Here is a 19,812-nt window from a genome sequence, read left to right as displayed (position 1 = left end):
GTATATAATCTTCATCATCTACAAACTTGTCCTTCATGGAATTAAAATTGAAACTATGATGGTGTGTAATCGAATCTATTCCAATTTTCTTCTTTTATGAAGAAGAATGTGTATGCACTCGTCAGACCAAATCTCTACTGTGGTACGTTTGACGTGTTTACTCGTTGTGTCAAATAACAAAATTACCATTCACTATAAAAACTTAGAAATCTCAATAAAATGTAATATGAATATTATTTGGTGATATGTTTTCCCATTTATATTACCAATTACGATCTCTATGTATTTTATTGATATTTATTTAATTGATTTTTATTTATAAGATGTGCCCGTTTGCTCAAAAAAAAAAAAAATGGAAAACGCAAGGAAACAAGGTTTTTGGTTGTACGACCTGTGAAGTGTCGCACTTTGCTTAGTACCGTGGCTTTCAAACATATCACACATACATAGTTTGAAATTGTCTACAACTATTTTCTTATTTTTCTTTTTTATTGTTTCCTATCTTCAATTTGTTCTTGTTTATCTATTTTATTATTATTTTTTTTTTTGACAATTTTCAAGCTTTTAGTAAAGAATAACGTATTCAGAAACGAATTGTTAGTTTTTTTGTTTTGACTTTGAATAAAAAATGTAATCCTTCCTTTCTCATTTTTCGTCAAATGTAATAATAAATACCATTTGGTCTGCGTTCGACGAGTATACACGTCGGTTGCTTGTTTTTCATTTTCCACCCTGTGGTGATCTATTCAAACTAAATTTCACACAGTCAAATGGTTAATATAAATGAAGTATTTTATTTGATTGAAAACAATTATATTACAACATTGTAAGTTGTAAATAAATATATTTTAAAGGAACAATGAATAAAAAAATATTACTAGAAGGATTTAGAAGAAAGAAAGAAAACATATATTTCAAATAACAATTTTTCTTTCACAATATTCCAAGGAAAAATATTCTCCAAAGGGTTGCCTTGTGATATATAAAACGTTCTCTTTTCTTCTTTTTTTTTATTTGTTTTTTTTTTTTCTTTTTTTTTTTTTTCATACCATGCATTGAAAAATGTCCAACGGGCATTCTGGAAAACATTCTTCGTTGGAATATCGCGTTTTCATAGAAATTTTCGTCTATTTTTTTTTTCATTTTTCTCTTTTTCTTTCAAGTCTTATTATTCTTTTGTTTCTTCTATTTCTTATCTTTAAACTTAAATTTAAAAAAAACCAAAACACTCGATATTGTTATTAAAAAAACATTATTACTACTTGTCATTTATGTAAATGAAAAAAAAAAAAACAAACAAAAAAACTATTTCAAAATTCTTGAAATTATTTCCATTTATCGAAATTGTTTTACATTTTTAAATTAAATTGAAATTAATGGTAATTCAAATTGACCTTTCATTTGGATTATTGAAATTTTTGCAATTAGTCGAAAGAATAAAAATTTGCAAAGAAAAAAGAAAAAAAAAATAAGAAGAAGAAGAAGAAGAAGAAGATGAGATAAAACGTAGGAATGAATCGTGTTATATATATATATTTTTTTTTGGATTTTATGGAGTTAAAACAAAGAGAGAAAAAATAATAAAAAAAAAAAAAAATGGAACCCTTTCATTGTTATGCATATAATCAAACTATATATAGTTGTTAACTCATACACACACCCAGAGACACACAGACACACACAGCCACACACAACACAGAAACACAAACACTCTCTCTCTCTCTCTCTCTCATTCTATCTCTTTCTTTTCCTTTTTTTTTCCTTTCGAAGCTCTTAATTAACGCAGAACCTGAATATTCATTCCGTAACCCACAGGATTGGACGATGACCATCGGCTTTTCTCATCGCAAATTGAAGCGCTTTTAACAAAGAATCAAAAGCCGGAAGGCATCACCAATCAAAGTGCGCCCAATTGACTCTTTTCTCTTTCGAGTGTTTGCGCGATTTTAGATTTCAATGCTTCGAAACCATTTCTCCCACACCACCGTTCAATTTCATTTCTTCTTAAACCACCAGACAGGATGGTCATGTCAAACATTGTTTAGCAATTTCCTGTATTATCGATATATTCCATGGAAGAATAATTTTTTTTAATGTTATTTTATGCTCTCTTTTTTTGTTCTTTTTTGAAGTGAAAACTTCTTTAGAATTGGGCTGATTTGAAAATCGTCAAACCGATGAAACAAAAATAATTAATTAATTCATAAAATTCAATATATTATTTAATTCTATATATTAATTAATTAATTAATAAATAAAATTCTATATATAAATAAATAATTCAGTGTCAAAATATGTTTGTCCACTAATAATTCCGAAATGAGTCAACTTTATTTTAATGAAATTTATTTTATTTCACACGTGATTTTTTTTCCAACTTAACACATAGCACAATTTTTATCGCGATTTTTGTTTTGTTTTTATTAATTACTTTTTAAATTACTAATTTAAAGATTTTTATTTTAGAGGTTATTTAGGTTCTGTAAAGGTTCTTTCAATAGATGGTACTGTATTACAATTCAATTGTTTCGATATATTCACGTCTCGTAATTTGGTTTTCTTTGAAAGTTTCACTCAAATATTATTATTTAAATGTAATATTATTTAATTATTAGATTTTTTCAAAAGTAAAATATTAACTTTGAAAATTATTCCATGTGTTATATAAAATATTGTTGAACAATTTAACAAACGTCAATTTTTTTTATTTTATTTTTTGCTTGAATTTTGATACAACATAGCCAACTACTTTGAGTGTAATTGATGTTAAATGTATCTTTTTTTTTTTTTTTGGACTTTTAAATATGTTTATTTTGCCACAAGAAATTACAATATATTTTACACAAGTATAAAAATAAACAATAATTCTAAAAATGTCTAATTTATATAATAATTAAATTAGGAATTAAATACCAATCGTTTATATAATTTAGCTAAGGGTAACTGTAATACTAAATTCCTGTAATACGTTAAGTGTATCGTTAATATTGGTTTGTTGATTTTACACGAAAATCATTGACATACTTTGACATTTGTTTTTTTATTAAATTTTACATATATATATATATATATAGGAACACTTTGATACCTAAAATTTAGGTCGTATAAAAGGAGTATACGATTTAAAAGTTGAACAAAAATTGTATTTTTTATTTTTCACAGTAAATCCACAAACTGTTTCTAACTTTATCACAAAGAAAACTCTTTCCACTATTTTCTTTTATTTATTTTTTTATTTTATTTTAGCAATGCGCATAGTAGATTGAAGTGGTTCGCTTAAACTTGAAGTAAGATTTAATGCCAGTTTCTTTATATTTTTTTCTTTCCCCCGTTCTCTCCACCCCTCGTTTCTTTTTCTTGATACACCTTCCTTATCGTTTTCAATTTCAATCCTCTAAATAGAAACTATTTCAAGTAAATGCACTAGCCCAACATTATATCATATATTCTTTTTATTTATATATTATCACACACACATTTATAAGAGTTCAGAATATACCTAGTATTGGGACTTTGGTCGTCTGGGATAAAATTTTCGAACGGGTCAGTAACTTTAAGTATATATATTAAGGATCGATCATAAAACCAGACGAACGAAATTAACGAAGAACTTTGAGAAAAGAATCAATCTAGGCAATTCATGTTTTTATTTGCTTAACAAATTAACTCATCTCACGGTTGTTGTTTAGGCTATTCAAAATCAGGATATACAGGACAATCATCCTGCAGGTAGTCCTTTATGGTTACGAATCGTGGTCGTTTACGTTACGGGACGACAAGAAATTGAGGGTTTCGGAGAACAAAGTTGTTCGTAAAATCTTCGGTGCAAAATGCGATGAGGAAACGGTCGAATGGAGAAAACTCCATAACGTTGAAGTACATCGATTGTACAATAAACCGGCCATTATCAACGTCGTAAAATCACGCCGATTAAGATCTGGCTGGTCACGTGGCGCGGTGCATGGGGGAGGATCGAACGACGCACAAAATATTGGTCGGTATACCAAATGGGAAAAGACCACTGGGTAGACCGAGACGTAGATGGGAGGATAATATTATTTCGGGACCTGAAAGAAATAGGATACGAAGACCGCCAATGGAATGATCGCGCTCAGTGACAGGAACAATGATGGGATTTGGTATTTGCGGCAATGAACTTCTAAATTCCTAATGTCAATTAATAATAATTATCATTTATATATTACATATTATATTTATTTGTCAATTTTATTTCATTGATTATATCATTTTGACAGATTATCAGTGACCGGGACACACTAACGAGATTTGACATTTGCGTCAATGAATTTTCGAGTTTCCAATATCAATTAATTATAATAATAATATCAATTATGAAATATAATATATATATATTTCATAAATCTGTAATTTACAAATTACAAGACCATTATGTCTGAGCTCTAATTAATTTTCTTTTTTCTTTTTCTTCTTCATTATTTTCCCCTTTCATTCTCTCTCTCTCTCTCTCTTTTCTAACGTAACCACAACGTCACGCTGCAGCTGAAAAAAAAGAGAAAGAGAAAGAGAAAGAGAGAAAGAGAGAGAGAGAAAGATCATGTAACACCATTAGCAGCAGTCTAGCCGTGGAATTCACGACACGACGCATCTACGATGCATTTTCCATACAATTAGACAATGCATTCGGGGTGCTGTGCCTTTTTCAGACGATTCTTCTCAACTACGGAGAATTGAAAAAGAGAGAGAGAGAGAGAGAGAGAGAAAAGGAAAAGTCAGTGGATGAAAAGAGGAACAGGGGAAGGAAAAAAAATGGTCTGGACCCAAAGCTATTGTTTTACCAGATGAATGTCGAGAGATTTATCCGAACGAACTCCAGTTTTCTATCCTATACTATGTTAACATGTCGTGTCGTCTCGTGTCGTGTCGTATCGTGTCGTGTCGTGTCGTGTCGTGTGGAAGAAGAAGAAGAAGAAGACAAAATTCCAAAGATCTTTTTTTTTTAATACTTTTCTTTTTTTTTTACATATACGCACGAATTTTTTGTTTCTTTCTCTCTCTCTCTCTCTCTCTCTCTCTCTCTCTTTCTTTTTATTCTGTTTTTTTTTTCTTTTTTATTAATTTTTCATTCCATTTATTTTTTCACTTTTCTTCATCTTCCATACGTTTTTAGTTACATGAATTTAATTATGACTCCCTCTCTCTCTCTCTCTCTCTCTCTCTCTCTCACTCTTTTTTTGTTCATTTTTTACTTTCTTATTTTCTTACTTCGCTAATTTGTATTTTATTCATTATAATAATTTGTAATTGTATTTATTTATCGAGAATATATTATATTCTTATGTTAATTAATATTAACAATAATTACATGTACGAACGTGTATTCACTTTTTAATTTTTTTTTTGTTTATTTCAATAGTTTTGAATTATTTTTTATCATTAATATATAAATGTTGAGTTTTTTTTTTCTGTTTATTTTTTTACTATATATAAGAAAAATATGTGTGTCATGTTTATTCGTTGAGAAAAGAGAAGAAGAAGAAGAAGATGAAGAAGAAGATGAAGAAGAACGAAGTCTTATCAAAGAATGTACTCTCTCTCTTTCTCTCTCTCTCTCTCTCTTTTCTCTTACTATTTATCTCTTGCATCGGATGCTATGACGATGATAACAAGGCCAACATGACGATGCAAATTCTCTTTATGCTCGTTGCACGCAGAGTACTTTAAAATGTAGAAAATAAAGTCGAGAGATCGAGCTCGAAGATGATGATGATGATGATGATGACGACAATGATGATGATGATGATGACGACTATGGAACTCATTATCTTGAGCTCGTTTTTTACGTTATCAAGATTTTCTTTTTTCTTTTCTGAGTTAAAATGAAATATCTCGCGTATATCGTTAATTGAACTTTAATGTTTATGACTTATTTTCAATGATTTTTTTTTTTTTAAATGCTTCTTCTCTCAACCGTTTCAATTTCATCACGTTTATTTGTGTTAGACATTTTTTCATACATTCACATTTCAATTATAAGACAATTTTGCGTGACATCTGAATTATAATGTTATTTAACAAAATTAGTTTAAATGTAACAAAAGTGAAGATAAATTTTCCTAATTAAAAATTTATCAATGAAATTTAGTTGTTCCAAAAATAAATGTGAAATAATAAAATAAATTTGGGCGGGGAGAGGAGGAGGAGGAAGGGGAGGATAAGAGGACGTTTCTGAAGGATTTAAAATCGGTTGTTCTTTTTTTGTTTTTCTATTATGTTTGTTCAATGCATTTGAATATTAATAGAATTGTGTTGTTTAAAATGAATTTGTCATTTGTAGATTTCTACGCTGGTGTCGCACAGAGAACGGCCGCTATGTTCGGACCGGAGTCTTCGTGCCGTTGCAAGGGTCGGACAGGCGGTAAATTTGGCGGTCGAAAGGTTCGTCACCGTTGGCGAAACCATCGCCGACGACAATCCCGAGATCAAACAGGACATGTACGAGGCATGCAAAGAGGCCAGAGTAGCTGGTAAGTTTAACCAAGATTTAACAAACAAACAAACAAACTAACTAACTAACAAACAAACGAACGTACGAGCAAATAAGCAAAGTATTGAAAAAGAAGACAAGCAAACAAAAATAAAAAGAACAAAACGTTAAAATTATGGAGGATAGAAGGTAAGAAGTATCATCTGTGTATATGAAAAGTGTACGTCGAAATGCATTCAATTAGGGTGGCGCCACAGTAGCTTCAGGGTAAATTTTAAAGGAAGCTACATTCATATCATACCCTTTGTCTACACCAGCGCCATTCTGGAAGATTTTTGAACTGTTATTTTATAGCATACACTTGGATACTTTTTCAAATTTTCTCCCATATGAGATGATACTACTTTACCTTTACCCTCCATACCTTTTTTTATTTCTTATTCTGTTTTACAGTTACATAAAGTTAAAGTATAAGTTAATATTAGTTAGTAGACATATACATTTTAATAATTCTAACCTTTTATTTTTACCCCATTAGTCTTTTTTTTTTTCTTCTTATCCATTTTATCTTTCCCATGAGTCCTCTTTCTCTCTCTCTCTCTCTCTCTCTCTCTTTTTTTAAATAGCAAACGATCGTTTAAGCTAACGATGACTTAAACTGCATTTTATCGAGCCTCGTGTGTATTTGACGGTTATACTGGTGAGAAGAAAAAAAAAAAGCAAAAAAAAATTCTATATAAAAAAAGGGGAAAGATAAAGCGAAAGAAAGGTAGAAAGAAAGGAATAAAAAAACAGAGAGACAGAGAGAGAGAGAGGGAGAGAAAGATAGAGTGTGAGAGAGATGGGTCCTAGATGATTCTCTTTTTTTTTATTCTCTCTTCTTATTCTTCTTCATTTAGCGAACGTGGGGGGTGAGAGGGTTAGGGAGGTTGGTTCATGTAGAAGGTTAAGTTGAACGTGATCTTAGATGAGGATAAAAGTAAGAGGAGGAAGAAGAAGAAGAAGAAGAAGCTCGTAGATAACGTTTCTTACCTACTTGCGATATATACTTTTGGCAAACGATCGCATTTTTCCTTTCCTTTCCTTTCCTTATACCTTCATCTTCTTTTTCTTTCTTTCTCTCTCTCTCTCTCTCTCTTTCTCTCTCTCTCTCTCTCTCTCTCTCTAACCTAAGACATTTTACTCTTTCTTTTTTTCGTTTTCTTATATTTCTTTCATTTCTTTCTTTCGTTACTTCAAATGGCACCGTTTCAAACGTTTTAAACGTTAAGGGTTAAGTACTGCGGTATAAACTTGAAAAAAAAAAGAAACGAACGAACAAATGAATAAATTGCATCCGGGTTTTAAAAATAAGAATGAAAAATTAAAAAAGAATATAAAATTCTTATATTATAATTATTGAATTTTATTAATGTATATAGAAATTATATATAAATAATAATAAAAAATAATATATAAACTATAAAATTAATAATATAAAATAATATATATATATATATATATATATATATATATATATATATATATATATATATATATATATATATATATATAAATTAAAAAATAAAAATATAAAATAATAATATAAAATAATATATATAAATTATAAAATAATAATATAAACTATAAAATTAATAATATAAAATTAATAATATAAAAACCGAGTCTTGGTCCTGTACGTCAAATTAATTGAAAATTAATTTGAATTTAAATGTTGTTAAATTGTTACATTTTTCATAAACTATAAAATTAACACACATAAACACACATACACACACTGACACATATTCTTGAAAGTGTCTATAATAAATGTAATGAAGCATACAATTATTTTACATATTGAAGATATTAATAAAAATATTTTTTCAAGACTAACAACGAAATAAAATAAGAAAATACAACAACAACAACAACAAAAAGAGATGATTTCTCTATTGTTTATCTTTGTCTTTTTTTCTTTTTTAACTAAAGGGATTTAATTTTGTGTCACAGATTTCTAATTCAAAACGTTCAATTGCTACTCCTTTTATTATTATTACACAAAATCTAATTAAACTCTTAGAATTTGTTGTTGTTGTTGTTGTTCTTTTTCTTATTCGTTCTTCTTCTTTTTTCTACTTGTTCATTTTTGAAGTAAGAAACCTTCAGGTCAAAAGACTTTAAGGATGCACTTATAAGAATATTCTCTCGAACCTATCGAAAGCTTATTGGCTCTGCCTGCCCTTCAACTTTTCTCCGAAGGACTTTTCTTACGAAGTTTGTAATGCGTTTTAAGTAAACTTTAAAAAAAAAAAACAAAAAAAACAGAAAAAAAATGAGCACAAAGAGACTAAAGTTTTCTTCTCTACTTTGACCGATTTTTTTCTATTTCTTTTACTCTAATATATATATGTGTGTGTGTTTGTGTGTGTGTCAGTAAAGAAATAAAAAAGACAAGTAAGAAAGAAAAAACACAGAAAGAGAAAAAGAGAGAGAGAGAGAGAGAGAAACGATATGAAAAGGGATATCAATGTTTCTCGACAAAATGCTTTTTCAACTTAGAGTATGTTGTCAGTAAAAATCCAATGACAAACGAGCTTTACCATCGCCTAAAGCTTCTCCTAGTTTTTTTTTTTTTTTTAAACTCTTTTCTATATACGTATGTGAGGATAGATACTAGATATATATTTACCGAACTACCTTCAATCACTAACCCGTTTTCTATCTTTCTTTTTTAGTATTTTTCTTCTTTTTCTTTTACAATTCATTCAACAACAACCATTTCTAGTCGTCAAACCATCTCACTTGTGTTACATGCCTTTATTTTCTCGTGTGTTACGTAGATTCTATATTTTTGTAGAAAAAAAAAAAATACAAAGAAGAAGAAGAAGAAGAATAAAAATAAAAAGAGGAAATAAAATACACAAAAAGTAGACATTTCTTTTATTCATATTTTTTTCCATATTATTCGCACATTATGTTTTGTAATTTTATATAAGGAAATTTGTTGAACAATTATATATTTTAACTATGGAGGGTAAAGGTAAAGGAGTATCATCTCATATGGGAGAAAATTAGAAAAAGTGTCCAGCCATATGCTATAAATAACAGTTCCAAAATCTTCCAGAATGGCACTGGTGTAGCCAAAGGGTATAGTATGAATGTAGCAATTGTAAACGAATTGAAGTATGCCGAAGTTAAAAAAATGTAATATTATTGCCGACTAATGTAGTTTAATTATTGAAAATGTCAACTACTTGCGTAGTACAAAATAATGTCAATTAAATATAACCTTAAAGAATTATTATGAGAAAACGTGGTAGACTAGAATGATTTTATTTCGTCAACTGTGAAACAGTACGTTTATTGATTCTTTTATCATTTAATTTGATGAAAAAGTATGTGAATAACAAAAAAAAAAACAGTTATGGGGGTAAAAATGTTGTCTTGTGAAATTTGTGTTCCATGTTTATTTCTCAATCCTACTCTAATAATATTAGGGCGCTTCCTTTAAAATTTACCCTGAAGCTACTGTAGCGCCACCCTAATTGAATGCATTTCGACGTACACTTTTCATATACACAGATGATACTCCTTACTCTCTACCCTCCATAAAAAAAAAAAAAAAAAAAATAGGAAAGGAAAGGAAGGAAGTCATTAATCTCGATGAAAATTCACGTTAGTTATTTTTTTTTCTTATTTCCTTTATTTATCTGCCCTCCTCTGGGAAGAGGAAGATAGGAAGATAGGAAGGTAGGAAGGAGGACGTGCCTCCTACTTTTTCTTTACCTCTCCCCCCCCCCCGTCCCACCCTCTCCCCATTGAAAAAGAGAAATCGAAATCTTGAAACGTGGCAATGCTGAGATTCGAGGATACACCTTTCGAGAGAGATAGAGTGGCTTTTTCTTCTCTACTTATCGAGAAAACGAAAGATAGAGAAGGGGAAAGGGAGGCTGGAGGGGAATTGATGGAGGTTGGGGGGGGGGGAATAAAAGAGAGACAAGAGATGTATCCTTTCTCTATGAACTGAACGTAAACTACACCCACCAAGCTCGCTGGATTTTACTTCGATTTCAAAGGGAGATAAACGGTGCATTGTAAATTAGATTACTCAACCTAAATTCGGATTTCACAAGGAGAGAAATAAAGAGAGAAATTGAGAGAGAAAAAGAGAGAAAAAGAGAGAGAGAGAGAAAAGTGGATCATAGTTCGGAAAATATTAATAAACTTAAACTTTTAAATTATTATAATTAACAAATAAAAATGTATAATGTATTTTTTTTTTTAGTAATATATAGAAGACTCGGTGCATTGATGATCGAGATAAATAAATATAATAATAATATAAATAAATATAAATAATAGAAATAAAAATATAATAAAAATATAATTATTAATATAATAAAAAAATATATTAAATATTATATATTTAGCGTTTTTTTTGAAGAACTATGTATTTTTGAGATTATGCAATTTTGTATTTTTCTAGTTACTAAAGAATAATAATATAAATAAAAATAAATAATAAAAATAATATTAATAAAAATAAAAATAAATATAATATAATATAATAAAATAAAAAAAATAATATTATATATTTAACGATCTTCGAAGAACTATGTATTTTTGAAGTTATGCAATTTTGTATTTTTATAGTTGCCAAAAAAAATCTTAATAAAAGGACAAAATGTTTAACAGGATCAAAACAAATTTATTCTAATTTTTTTATATATATATATATTGAAAAAAAGAGATGAAAAATGGAGAACAATTGAGGTGTTGGGTTAAATCGAAATTAATTGAAATTCTGAAATATACTTAAAAGTCTTCATTCTTTTCATTTCTATCCTAACTCCACCCCCTTTCACACCCCTTTACTATCTCTTTCTCTTTCTCTCTCTCTCTTTCTCTCTTTCTCTCTCTCTCTTTAAGGTATATCTCTATCATTTTTTCCTTTTCTGTTTTCATCGTTATTATCAATCTCTCTAACATCGATGAGAATTTTATCTCTCACTCGAGATCGAAATCCTCGAGGTTTACAACGAAAAAGAAAAAAAAAAAAAGAAGAAAAAGAAGAAGAAAAAAAATAAAACGATGAAGAAGCTTTTTCCACTTTCTTCTTCGTCATTTTATTTTTTTTTTTACATTATTTCTCTCTCTCTCTCTCTTTCTCTTTTATTTTAACAGTTACCCCCCCCCCTTCTTCCCACCCTATACCACCTTGTATATCAACTATCTTTCTTTCATTTTTCGCGAGTGGCTGTGTCATCGGTCCACCAATGTTAAAAAAATTGTATCGAACAAACTGATACACAAATACACAAGCATCGGTAGTATAATTTCTTCTTCATCCTTAGTCTGTATCTGTGTGTGTATCCACTCGATCTTGAGAGAGAGAGAGAGAGAGAGAGAGAGAGAGAGAGAGAGAGAGAGAGAGAGAGAGAGAGAGAGAGAGAGAGAGGGAGGTACTCGACTATTTTTATCCCAACTTGGTCTCTACCTTTTAAGATCAGGTCAAGTCAATGTGCAAAACATTTATTAACCCCCAAAGCATTTTTCTAAGAAACGACGACATACATATATATTTATATAAATATGTGTGTGTGTGTGTGTGTGTGTTGTGTTGTATAAGTTATATAGTCGATTGGTAAGTGTGGGCATATATATTATAGTCACGCCCGAATTTCAAGGATATTGGAACGTGAAAATTCATACCTTTCGATAAGTATTAAAGGAAGAAAAAGAAAAAAGAAAATGAGAGAGAGAGAAAGAGAGAGAAAGAGGAAGAGAAATGGTTTCCTGATAATATATTTCAATTGTGAAAATGAAATCTATAAAATTTAATCATTTTTATCTATTAAATTATCGTGACATAATGATTGATAAATTCGTCGTAAATCCATAAATGGATTATCAATTATTAACACACCAATAATTATTATTTAATTAAATATATATATATATATATATATATATATATATATATATATATATATATATAGTTTTAATTTATTTATTATAATAACGAGAGTTTGTAATTATCAATTAAATTTTTATCAATTAATCATAATGATATTATCATAAATCGAAATATATTAATCATTTGAATTATAAATGATTGTTTTTATACGTACATTTATATATTAACATTTATTTAATATTATTATTATTATTATTATTATTATTATTTATTTATTTATTTATTATTTTATAATATGTTTGATAATGGACTCACATGTTAATAGTTCTTATCTACTTATGTACCTACTAAATGCACTTATTAAATGCACTTACGATACGTACGTTTATTATGTGTAGGCGTATGCATATAGGGGTTTACATATACAGGGTGATTCATTAACTCTTGCAATTTAAATATTTCCAAAAGTATGATAATATATTAGGTCGAGTAATAAGTAACTTCCGATGTACTGTAATAAGTAACTACCTATTATAAGTCACCGAAACAAACGGATTTTCAATATCACTGTATAGATGAGGATTCAGTTTAGTCTTCTGTCAACTTTTTTATACAGTCAATGTTACATTTAAGTGGCAATTGAAAAAATATACAGCGTATACAGTGCAGGACTGATAACTGATGATAGGGCAGTTCAGAAATTGGTTTGTCAAATTCCGTTTCTGGAGATACGATCTTAAAAGATGAACCGAGTGCAAGGACGTATTTCAGACTTTGATGAACCTTTTAAAGGTAATATTGGAGAGCAAAATCCAATAGATACGTTGAACAATTGCAAAGAGTGCAAAAAAAAAACACAAAAAACTCCATGAAAGGTGTGTTGCACTTATCAGTGCATTTGTCTCATACAAAAAACGAAAGTTATTTATGACTCGACCTAATACTTTTGGAAATGTGTTGATGGTAAGAGCTGGTGAATAATCACCCTATATATATAGATATAGATATATATGTATGTTGTTTCATCCATCAAAACATCGATTTGCTCATACTCGTGGAATTTTGAATATCGTACGTATTATCGTTTCTCTCATAGTCAAACTAATTGAAATAATTCTTAAAAGAATGCGAATAATGAGGGCAAGTGCATTGAATTTGTATCGAGTAGGCATGCGCATGATTACGATCCGCATTGTCTAATACAATATCAGTATATCTTCAATATTAAATAACCGGAATATACTTGCATCCATGAATACACACCAATAAACTGGATTTTGTGCAAGGACGTATATCATCGATTCATATTTCCGATCATATCGAATGATTGAAATTTTTTAAAGAAAACAATAAAAGATAAACAATAGAATTGAGAAAAATATTGTAACTCATGAAAATATTAAATATGTTAAATTGAATTATATATGTATCAAATTATGTTTTAATGAAACTATGAAAGATAAAATAACAAGATAAAGAAAATATTTTAATTTATTACTAATAATATTATTATTTAAATTTGATTTATTTAAATGTAATACAAAATCTATTATTTTATTATATAATATATTATATTTATGATTTGTAAATGTTTATCTTAATTATGGTTAAAATGGTTATGGATGTATGTATAAAATTATTTAATGAAACAAAGATAGATAAAACAACAAAATAAAGAAAATATTTTAACTTATTACTAATAATATTATTATTAATATTATTATTTTATATTAATATTATTATTTAAATTTGACTTATTTAAATATAATAAAAAAATATATTACTTTATCATATAATATTATAATATTATATTATGATAAAAGTTGACCCCGATTATGGTCACAACTGATATATATATATATATTAATAAATTTAGTATAAAAAATGAATAAATAAAAAATATCGAGAATGCGCAAAGTTAAAGGTTTAATGACGATCGTTAACAATAGTGTGGTACAGTAGTGGGGAAAGGGAATTATTGATTATGCGACTCTCTCTCCTGGTTTAAAGAGAGAATACATTCTCTTTCTTTCCATTTCTCTCTCTCTCTCTCTCTCTCTCTTTCTTTCTTTCTTTGGTTATGCATCTCTCATTCATTTTATCTGTCGTTGGAAAAGGGCATTTCCAAGTATGGAAAGACCAAGAGAGAGAATCCTACCTAACTTTTTTATTTTCTAAAAATTTACAATTTTTTTTTATTTTCTTCCTTCCTTAGAATACGGTCAAGGTGTGTTCGCATAGTTGCACTTGGTGATACATACTTCGATCTGCATAAAGAGTCGTCATCTCTAAGGTTTCCTTATCAAGGCAACTGAACTGATTAAGTTTGTCCTCTCTCTGATATCGTTTGTTCGAATAGTAACGTAACTTTATATATACATGTGTGTGTGTGTGTGTGTGTGTATGTGTGTGTATGCATGCATAATACATATATATTTATTCAAATTGTATCAACGTTATGCATAAATACATATATATATCAAAAGTATATCATAAATTATGGATACAGTAGGAAGGATGCTATTAGAAAAATGATTTATTTTGTTAATAAAATTATATTTTATTTATAATAATATAAATTTCTAAATGTATTCTATAGTTTATAAAAATTACTACTCTTTTTTTTTTGTTAACTTTGATGTTATTTGAATAATTATGTAGAAAAAAAAATGGGAAAAGTAAAAAGAATATAAAAATAATAATTGATTTGCAACACAATTGAAATGAATAAAAAAAATTGAACGATAATATTTCCCTTTATATGGTTGGGTTTTATCAAAGAAAAAAATAGTGTTTTTTTTTTTTTTTAATAAAAAGTAGACAAAAAAAAAATAGCGAAGAAAAAAAGTATTAATAAGATAGGTTAAATAAGATGATGTATCTTGTTAGCCATTTTGACGGCATCTTTCATGCCTGACTCTTAGCTCTATCATCGGATCTATTGGTTTCTTTATGGAACCGTTCACATAAAGGCTTCCTTCTTGAGTAATGAATCGGAAGACCCTTTTCCCATTGAAGCATGGTGAATGGGCTAGGATATATTACTCATTTATATACTTAGAAGAAAGAACACCAACTCCTACCTAACCAATCACATTGACACATCTTCTCGTCTTTCGTCATCATCTTTTTCTTACAAACCTAACTCAAACTTAATCAAGTTTATCTTGTATTATCATATATATAAGGTGTCACAGTTGAACGTGGTTATTTCAATATTATTAGTGAAGTGAAAACTTCTTTAGAATCAGAGTGATTTGAAAATCGTGAAACGGAACAACGTGAAACTGAAGAACGTGAAATCACGCGATGAAACAAAAATAATTAATTAATTAATTAAATTTATTATATTATTTAATTCTATATATTAATTAATTTATTAATTAATAAAATTCTATATATAAATAATTCAGTGTAATAATATGTTTGTCCACTAATAATTCCGAATTATTATATAATTTTGTCTATTATTATTTTTTTACTTTTCCAATTAGTTTTTTAAATTATTATATTAAAAAAATATTAATTATTATTATTATAAAAATTTAATATTATTTAATTATTATATTTTTTTTCAAAAGTAAAATATTAACTTTTAAAATTATTCCCTGTGTGTTATATAAAATATTGTTGAAGAACAATTTAACAAAAACGTATGCATATTACAATACTTCAATAGAAATTGTGTTTACTTTTATTTTACGATAATAATAGTACGATACAATAAACAATAAATGTGAAGATAATTAATACCAATCAATGTTATCAAAGTGTTGAAATAATTTAACCGATAAGAGCTCGAGAGAAAGAGAGAGAGAGAGAACAAAAACAACAAAAAAATAACATTAATTCCGATAAACGATAGACAGGATGGAAACTTTGTGTATCTTTTAAAAAGGACTCACTGAACCATTATCTTCCTAAGTAGGCTATAAAAGAGAGAGAAAGAGAAAGAGAGAGCGAGAGAGAGATAGAGGGAGAGAAAGAAGGACAAAGATGGGTTGTACTGTACTTGTTAGTAAGTCCTTTTTTACTTACTTTTCTTCTCTTTCTCGATACATCGATCGTTGCTTTGGAAATCTGTCGTTGTACTTTTACAAAGAAAGAAAAGTTCCTGGGACAATAAAAAAAAAAAAATGAAGAAAGAAATAAAGGAGACAGAGAGAGAGAAAGAGAGAGAAAGAGAGTTGCAAAAAAAAATGAAATTGATTGACAAGATAAAAAACTATTAAGGCCATCCCTAAACAAACCTTTTTTTTTAAATCATTTGATAATTTAACACGTTCATCGCCGTGGCACCGTATATCAGGGACGGGCATGCTTCTCTGGGGGCCCCGTCACCGTATACGGTGACGCTCTTCTTCTTGAAGTTATAGGATTTTTAATTGGAAAAACTTATCACATTTTCCATGTCGAAAGAAAATGATTTTCGGTACATAAAAGATAGTATTATATTTTATTATTTTTGATAAATAAACAATATTTTTATATTTTATTATTTTCGGTAAATAAAATATAATAATATATTATAAACCATAATACTCGGGTTGCATTATTGATATTTCTACTTATCGCTTCTTTACATTACGGCATTCGCCGACACGTCGAATTTTGGGCCTGGCGAGAAACTCAACCGAAACGGGCTACTACTACTACTATTATTATTATTATTTTTTTTTTTCAATATTCATCTTTCGTTAAGTTTTTTTTTGTGTCTAATTTTTCTTTTCTTTTTTTTTTACTTTTTTTCAACAACGGCACGCGCCTCATTCAAAGCTTCGTTGTAATTGGCAATGCTCTCACAGTAGGTGCTCCTCTCTCTCACTCTCTCACTCTCTCTCTCTCTTGTTGCTTATGTTAAAAAGAAAGTGCCACCACAAATTGGCACTTCGCCTGCTAAACGTCTAATTACAAACATACAAAGTACTCTTGATTACGTGAATCATCATTATTCGCGGGGATTTAAAGTCTCGTTAATTCAGTTTTACTTCGAGCCTTAAATGTGCAAATAAATCAACGAGTTTATTTTTATAAAAGCAAACAAAATAAAAAAAATTAAATAAAGAGATGAAAAAATATAGATCTAAGAAGTTAATTAAAAAAATCAAAAAAAAAAACAAAAAAAAACAAATTTTCATTTACAGGATCAGCGATAGAAAAATTATGCGAATGTGCTATGGAAGACAGTTTGGCCGATCGTGGGTCAGTTGTCAGAGCAGCAAGATGTCTATTGGGTTCTGTCACTAGAGTCCTTTTATTAGCGGACATAGTTGTTGTGAAACAATTGCTATTAGCTAAGGACAAGGTTGCTCGTAGCCTTGGACGTCTAGAAAGTGTCTCCAATTTCACCGAATTTGTTAAAGCTTTCAGCCAATTTGGTGCTGAAATGGTTGAATTGGCTCACCTTACCGGTGATCGTCAGGTAATTTCATACACACATATATATATATATATTTAATTTGAAAATATTTTTTCTTTTTTATCAAAGTTAAATCTTATTCATTAATTTAATCATTCTATTTATTAATTTTAATTTAAAAAAGACCAAATAATAATTTAATTAAATAATAATATTACACAATTTTTCGTTTGAATTCGTAGAATGACCTTAAAGACGAGAGACGTAGGGCTCAAATGGCAGCTGCCCGACAAGTTTTAGAGAGAAGTACGATGATGCTACTCACATCCAGCAAAACGTGCCTGAGACATCCTGAATGTCCTTCGGCAAGGGAGAACAGGGACACAGTTTTCTGTCAAATGCGAAGAGCGATGGATCTAATACATTACGTGGTCAAGGATGGTGTCCTCGATTGCAGTGAATCTCAATCTTATCCCAATTCTCAAGTAAGAATCCTTTTTCTTTTTATCATCAAATTATTCGATTAAATAATATCCATATAGATTTTATATATATATATATCTATTCTACTTTTTCAACGAACAATTTCATTTTTCTATTTTTATACATATTTTTCTAAATATTAGGTCGAGTCATAAGTAACTTCCGATGCGGATCTCATCGCGATATCATTGTCAGGATATTTTGCATTTAAATCGAATCATTGGATTTTTTTTTTTTTTTTTTTTTTTTTTAATTAACAATTGTATAACACGTTATCACGAACAGAAATGTGATATCGAGGAATATGTTTATATCGCGTGACAAATCAAAAGTATCAACAATATATCTATCTATTTTATCGAGAAAGAAAAAGAAAAATAATCCTTGGAAATATCGTTAAAAACAATGTCAAAGATAGAAAAATAAGGTCGTGTTTGAGAATGATGTTTTTGTTCTATTTTCTCGTAACTACGAAAATGCGTTATGCTCATTTTTCTCAGCCAAAAACCATGACCTTTCTCGAAGTCTTTCAGACATGATGGCGCCTATAAACTCTGACATAATTTCTCTATTTATTCTAAAAACAATATATACTGGGTGTCTCCCCTATATAAATCACTTTAATTAACAACTTGAAACAATAAAAGTACATTCATTGGCAACTATTTAAAACTACTAACAATCATTGACTTATTTTTTTAACAACATTGTAATTCATTCAAATAAAATAATTATTTTATTTATTATTTGCTTTGTTATTTTATGTTACGTTTGAAAATTGGTTACTTGAATAAATCTATTATTTAAAAAAAAAAAAAAAATAGAAAAGAAACAAATTGAAATATTTATTTGTTTAAATTTTGTCATTGAAGATTATCTTGAAATGAAAAAAAAAAACAAATTATTCATAATATTATTAACAAACTAATATTTAATTTTTTGTTTAACGATAAAGTAACTTTTGGTACACTCTGTATATATTTATTCATGCACGTATAAAATTTACATACATGCATAGAAAAGATAATAATTGATTTGAAAATGAAGTCAAATACTTTTAACGCGAGCAATAAAGCTTATTGTAAATTACCGTGTTAAATGATAGTCATAAATAAACATACATATGCATATTTATTATTATTATTATTATTATTATTATTCTTTTTCTTTCTCTTTTTAATAAATGTAGATTGGTAGACGTGATTTCGTGCCAAACAACAAGAATAAGAAAAAGAAAACGATAATAGTAAAACGACACGATGTGTTTGCGTTTTCTATCGTCTAGCAATTTCTACGTCGAGTAGTTTCACCTTGTTTTATTCAAATGGTTCTCTTCCCTACATAAAAGAACCCAAATGACTCGGCCGTCGGCCAACTTTCTTTAAGCTGTTAAAACAATTCATTACTATCTATTTTACATCATTGTTTGACACTACACAAGTTAAATTTTTAATATATAAATATATATATATATATATATATAATATATTTCACACACATGTGAACACTTTGCACGATTTCAACTTTAAACTTCGTCCTTGCACTCGGTTCATCTTTTAAGATCGTATCTCCAGAAACAGAATTTGACAAACCAATTTCTGAACT

At 28.5% G+C, this 19,812-nt stretch overlaps 1 protein-coding gene across 5 annotated transcripts in view; it reads left to right on the top strand.

Moving 5' to 3' along the window:
• alpha-Catr (alpha-catenin related) overlaps positions 1 to 19,812 on the top strand; it is an 81,317-nt gene that overhangs the window by 42,821 nt on the left and 18,684 nt on the right. For all 5 annotated transcript variants that reach the window (XM_015321853.2, XM_015321848.2, XM_015321852.2 and 2 more), the window contains 3 exons: positions 6,317 to 6,506; positions 17,510 to 17,787; positions 17,967 to 18,209. In XM_015321853.2, the coding sequence (XP_015177339.1) occupies positions 6,317 to 6,506; positions 17,510 to 17,787; positions 17,967 to 18,209 (711 nt within the window). The remainder of the gene's footprint in view (positions 1 to 6,316; positions 6,507 to 17,509; positions 17,788 to 17,966; positions 18,210 to 19,812) is intronic.

The sequence above is a fragment of the Polistes dominula genome, unplaced genomic scaffold (genome assembly GCF_049000335.1).
Source record: "Polistes dominula isolate Pdom_NZ unplaced genomic scaffold, Pdom_raw_medaka contig_49, whole genome shotgun sequence".
Lineage (NCBI taxonomy): Eukaryota > Metazoa > Arthropoda > Insecta > Hymenoptera > Vespidae > Polistes > Polistes dominula.
This window is presented reverse-complemented; position numbering and strand designations above follow the sequence as displayed.